At 53.2% G+C, this 5,661-nt stretch overlaps 1 protein-coding gene across 6 annotated transcripts in view; it reads right to left on the bottom strand.

The window, feature by feature from the left end:
* Positions 1-387: 387 nt before the first annotated feature.
* Positions 388-5,661, bottom strand: part of RER1 (retention in endoplasmic reticulum sorting receptor 1) — a 12,506-nt gene continuing 7,232 nt past the window's right edge. For 5 of the 6 annotated variants that reach the window (XM_012657522.1, XM_012657525.1, XM_012657527.1 and 2 more), the window contains exons 4-7: positions 4,388-4,487; positions 2,661-2,739; positions 1,335-1,470; positions 388-643 (exon numbers count right to left, since the gene is read on the bottom strand). In XM_012657522.1, the coding sequence (XP_012512976.1) occupies positions 554-643; positions 1,335-1,470; positions 2,661-2,739; positions 4,388-4,487 (405 nt within the window). In that variant the 3' untranslated portion in view covers positions 388-553. The remainder of the gene's footprint in view (positions 644-1,334; positions 1,471-2,660; positions 2,740-4,387; positions 4,488-5,661) is intronic. The other variant, XM_012657523.1, reaches the window with a different exon arrangement.

The following is a 5,661-nucleotide window of genomic DNA, read 5'->3' as shown; positions in this document are numbered from 1 at the left end:
TATATTTATAATTCCAGGCCCTTGAAAGCAATCATGGTAGTTAAGAACAAAGTTTTGAGTCATTAAGATAGAGGCCAACTTGGAACATCTCTAGTGAGATGAAATCAGGAAACTGGCATTAGAACCCCACAGAGTTAGTCCTTTCCAAGACGCAGGAATCAGGCTGGCATTGTCCCTCTGGTTCAGCGGAGTGGCCATGGCGCTCCTCCTTGGCGAGCCTCACTCCTGTCCACCCACCTGGCACCACGGCGGGGACGGCCACCCGCCCCCTTGCTCCAGCGAGCCGCCACCCGCCTGGCCTCCCGAGCCTGCAGTTGGTTTCCTAAAATCCCATTGTTAGAAACACTTGAGCATCACTGAAAAAGAAATATGCGATTTGGTTTAAATGCCAGTTTCTTCAAGAACCTGATATTTCAGTTACAAATAATTGAAGATCCTTTTTAAAAAGAAAATTCGACTCCCTCGTAATCAACTACTTTATGTGAAGAAAAAAGGCATTGTTACAATGGCTCAAAACCGTTCTTCCAATGCGTGCGACAGACTCAGTCCGGCTCTAACTAGCAAAGGCTTTGCCCACGTCCTCCTTCCCTTTGTACTTCCTCTTCCCGTGTGTGAATGGTATGTACCGGTATTTGATCATGTGCTGGGAAAACAAACAGACAGGCTGGAGTTACTTCAAAAGTTTCCTGATCACATTTTCCCCAAATCTTGAACAGCCAAAGCCCCCTCCCCATCTTTTCTACGTATCAGATGAATGAAACCAGGACTCCAGTAACATGCTTCTCGTCTCCCCTCCACACAGCAAAACCTCCCACTGCCCAGATGATCTGGCCTGAGGCCCAGCTGAGACCCTGTGGCTCTGGGAGACGTTTCTTGAGCCCTCCCTGCTACACAAGAAGAGCTGGAAGGGCGCGAGGCGGCCCAGGGCCCTCTGTGCTGCCGATGCCCCTGGGGCGCAGAGCGAGGGCCACGGTCTGGGTTAACTTCACACAGCACCCTCCTCCTCGGGGGCCTGCGTGCCCCACCAAGAACAGCTGCTGCAGCACGCGGACCCTGGCCCGGCACAGCCAGGGCTTTCCTGCTTGGCTCTCGGGAAGGGAAGCTGCTACTGAAAGAGTCCGAGAGCCCGCTCGCTGCGACAGCTGAGCTCGCACGTTTGCACGCACGGAACGTGGGGGACGTGGAGCACTGCACTGTCGCCCAGGACGCCACACCGCCCAACAGCTCTACGGCCACGCTACGCGGGCTGCCACCACCCGCACGGCTCATCTGCGCCTTGCTGCCAGTGCTGCTGAGGTGCCCGACATGAGCGCCGCGCGGCGCCCGGCAGTTACCTTTATCTGCCTCTTCATCGTGATACAGAAAAGCATGATGAAGTACATCACCAGAATCGGCCAGAACACCGGGACGTTGAACGCGTCGAAGAAGGTACAGATCATGGCCACAAGGATGCCCTTGGTAGCTGCGTGCCTTCGGGTGAGGAGAGAAGGTTAGCGCTGCCGTCCGCAGCCAGCCCTGGGCACCCGCCGGCCGCCTCAGGCCTCGCAGCTGCGCCTCCCTCGCCCACAAACTGGAGCATCGCGGGGAGGGGTCCCTCCCCTGGGTGGCACGTGAGCAGCCTGTCCTGGGTGTGTAGTTGATACGCATGTGCTGTACTTAACCACCAACACATCCTCCTCTCAGTCCCTTGAAAGCTAAGAAAACATCGGTGCTGAGGCCGAGTGCCCGCTACCGACCGACCTGCCGTCTGGAGCACGGGCCCAGGCCCTGCACCTGCCGTCCAGGAGCTGGCAGAGCACGGCTGTCGCTCTCTCCCACCCGGCACACAGCTAGCCCTGCCGTCACCTTCACATCAGGCTCGCGCTCCCCACTCAAAGCCCCCTGGCGCTCCCTTTCCCACAGAACCAAGGCCAAGCTCCCCGGGGGCTTCCAGGTCCCCCACCCACCTCCCACTGCAGCATCTCTGGCTCATGCCACAGGGACTGGCTGAGGCCTGCCTGTCCCCACACACACTAGAGGGGTCAGTCTGCTTATTCAGTTTACGGATCCAACAGAGACTCTGGCTCTCCCTGTGCCCCTGGGGCAGGGGCACAAGACAGGACCAACATATGCGGTCACAGAACTCCTGTCCCTCTGACAGAGCTGCGCCCACCGTGTCCACCCATCCCACACACCATGGCCTCTCGCTGCCTACAGGAGCCCGGGCCTGCCGGAGACCTGGAGAGGCAGCCATACCTGCAGCGGGCCTGGCCCTGTGCCCTGCTCAGGACTCTCAAGAACTAACTACTAGAGGAGAAAGCCGGTCCACCCCTGCTGGCCACGGGAGGCCACAGGCCCGGAGGGAGGGAGGCAGAGCAGCAGACTGGCGGGCAGGCCTGCCCTCCTGGGCCTGGGTCTGTGAGGGAACCAGCCCCCAGAGCGCTGACGCTAACTGGAAACCCAGAGAGGGTGCGAGGCCGGGGGCATATCTCCGAGAAGGGCCCTGTGAGTCACCGCATGCCCAGCCCAGCAGGCACCTTTCAGATGAATGAACGTCACAAAGCACAACACAACTCTCGTTTCTTTAAGAAGCTGAATTGGCTGTCTAATTAGAACAAAACCAGCAAACTCTAACAGTCTTAATAGCTATACTCTAATACCTGTAAGGGTTATTAGCTCACCAAAATTTAAACTCTGGAAGCCTTCGAATAAAAGGACGAAATTCCTCGTTCTGTTTGGTTGGTAATGACGGGCCATCGTCTGAAAGGCACAATAACAATCAGAGAAGAAGCACCTTTACATTTTTGTTTCTATCACATTTTTAAGTTTTTCCTGAAGAGGTTTTGAACTAGTAGGCGTCATATATGGAAATATGGATTTATACCGTCTAATCACAGATAAAATGGGGATCTGTGTTAACTTATAAGTCAATTCATTACTTTAGAAGATTCTACTAGAATTTTTTTAAGAAAAGACTTCTAGGCCGGGCGCGGTGGCTCACGCCTGTAATCCTAGCTCTCTGGGAGGCCGAGGCAGGCGGATTGTCTGAGTTCAGGAGTTCGAAACCAGCCTGAGCAAGAGCGAGACCCCGTCTCTACTAAAAATAGAAAGAAATTAATTGGACAACTAAAAATATATAGAAAAAATTAGCCGGGCACGGTGGCGCATGCCTGTAGTCCCAGCTACTCGGGAGGCTGAGGCAGGAGGATCTCTTGAGCCCAGGAGTTTGAGGTTGCTGTGAGCGAGGATGACGCCACGGCACTCTAGCCTGGGCAACACAGTGAGAGTCTGTCTCACAAAAAAAAAAAAAAAAAAAAAAAAAAAAAGACTTCTACACTTGTTAAATACACAGAAGAATCCAACCGCACACATGTTCTCAGGAACATCAACCGTACTCCGTGCAGGTCCATATAGAGCGCGAGGAACTCACATTCACAGACAAGCACGGCGGAGGCGGCAGGGCCGCGTGCACCTGCACACAACCAGCCGGGCGCTCAGCCTCTGCCCGCGCCAGCTGCCCGCGCCAGGCCTGCGCTCATCTACCCCCACAGATGGACAAACGGAGGACTACATATAAGGGGTCTCCCCGTGATTTTCCAGTCTCCCCCAATAGCAGCATTAAATGAAAGGGGTGTGTCCCCTTTAATATTTTCAGTAAATATTCCACAGAGAAAAAATCACAGGCTTCTGGTCACACAATTTGAAAACAGTCGTGCTCAGAGTGTTTGTCCCATAACAAAGAGGACTGACCGCGCGGGGAGCTGCATCTGCATTTTTTCCAGCAGTGGCAACAGGTGTGCCTGGAGTGAACAACTGTCACTTGCTCCCTCGCGGAGGGCTGCCCAGTCAGGCGCACTCAGCCCAGCTGGCGGGGACGGCCAGGGAGCAGTCCGCGCCTCACCGGCTGGCACACACTCACCAGGAACATTTCCAACTCATCACCCCCCAGCAGTCAGAGGCCACCCAGCCTGGCCCTCCCCATAGGCGGCCAGGGTCCCCATGGTCTCTGAATCACAGCGAGCTGCCTGTGGAAACCTAACCGGTGCATCGAGAGGTGATTCCGAGACAGGCTGTCTATTCAGGAAGGCGAGATTCAGGAGGGAGAGCTCTGGAGTCAGACGTCTAGGCCCAGATCCCTGCTGTTGTGCGCTCTGCCATGTGACCTTGGACAAGTTATATAACCCTGTGCCCCAGTTTCCTCATCTGCAAAATGGGGTAACAGACTCAACACCTACTTCATGGCTATTAAGATGGTTTAAGTCGTCCTTCTACAAGCAAATGTACCCCGATCACCCAACGTTTCAAGTGCATTGAAAGAACAGTCCCGAATGTTTTTAGGGAACATGCAAAGAACACAAAGTCACAACCCTGCCTGAACAAACAGCACAGTGCACAGCTCTACTCATACCTGAGTCTTCCATTAAGGAAGGATCCACTTTGGGAGAAAGAAAAGCTATGAAAAGGTTTAGATGGTAGATTCCCAAGGCGTAGGTCACAATGTACCAACCCTGGAAGAGAAGAAAACACAGCGTCAGTGACAAGCTTCAACCATCCGCCAACCTGGACCTATTTGTGTTTTAACACTCCGGTTAACTCTCGTCTTGGTTTTGACTGATCTTAAAAGCAAACACAATTTACTTTATGGCAAGGAGGCTATAACTTACGTGAGAAGGAAGTACAGTAGTGACGGTTTATCTCAGATTACTTTGTGGGTCTGATACTACCCAAAGTGGACAGCCCAGGGCCGAGAGTAAACGTCTGCATGGGCTCAGTCAGATGCAGATGGTACCTGCAGCCGCTGGCTCCCGCCCAGGAGGGCAGCAGAAAAGGAGGCTTTTCTCAAAAACCACGTGCCAAGCTACAGGCTGGGGCGCGCGCAGCCTGGGCACCGGAGTGGTGGTGTGCACGCCCAGCCCAGAGCCCCGCCGTGAGCAAACAGGTTCACCTGATGCGAGGCAGAGCCTCAGCGGCCACGGAGGATGTGCTCACTGACACTCCTCTGTGGACTCACGTCGCCAAAGACGCTTTGCCAAGAGCGTTCGTGATGTCTGCCCAGAAGAAATCCGGGCCAGGAAATCAAGAATAAGGTTTTTAAAAATGCTTTAAAGCCAAGCCTTCCTCAAGATGCAAAGAAGCAGGACAGATGCTGGCAGGACGCCTGCATGCAACACGCTGACTTGCAGCTAATTCATTTTAACAATCACCAAGTTTACCCCATTAGAGACCAGAACTGCACTATCAATTTTAAAAGCCTCAACTTTTTCATTCAAATAAGATGAAATCTCTGCCTAAAAAATTTTCAAGTCAGACAACTAAAAATTAGATGTGAAAGTTTAATGTTTATCTTCATGTTGCGGGCCAAGCCTGAAGGGACGCCCAGTTAGGCATAAACTGGGTTTAGAACACAGGAAAACCAACCCGTGTGTTGCAGTCCCCCACTGTTGCCTGAATTCCCTAATTTAAGGTTTCTAGGTCATTCTTTCCATTAAAGAACGGACAGAGTTCCAATTTAAAAAAAGAAAAAAGCCCAAGATCAATTACAGCAACCTCAACGTTAGTTTTAAACATCCTGCGCAGACTGGGTCCCACACTAATAAACTAGGGCGGGGCCTCTCCCCTCACAGCACGCCATCGCGCGGGCACAGATGCTGACGAAGAACAGCGTCTACGTTCAGTTCACTG

Source organism: Propithecus coquereli, unplaced genomic scaffold (genome assembly GCF_000956105.1).
Source record: "Propithecus coquereli isolate 6110/MARCELLA unplaced genomic scaffold, Pcoq_1.0 Scaffold544, whole genome shotgun sequence".
NCBI classification, from domain to species: domain Eukaryota; kingdom Metazoa; phylum Chordata; class Mammalia; order Primates; family Indriidae; genus Propithecus; species Propithecus coquereli.
The sequence above is the reverse complement of the archived record's forward strand: the minus strand, read 5'-3'. Positions and strand labels throughout refer to the sequence as shown.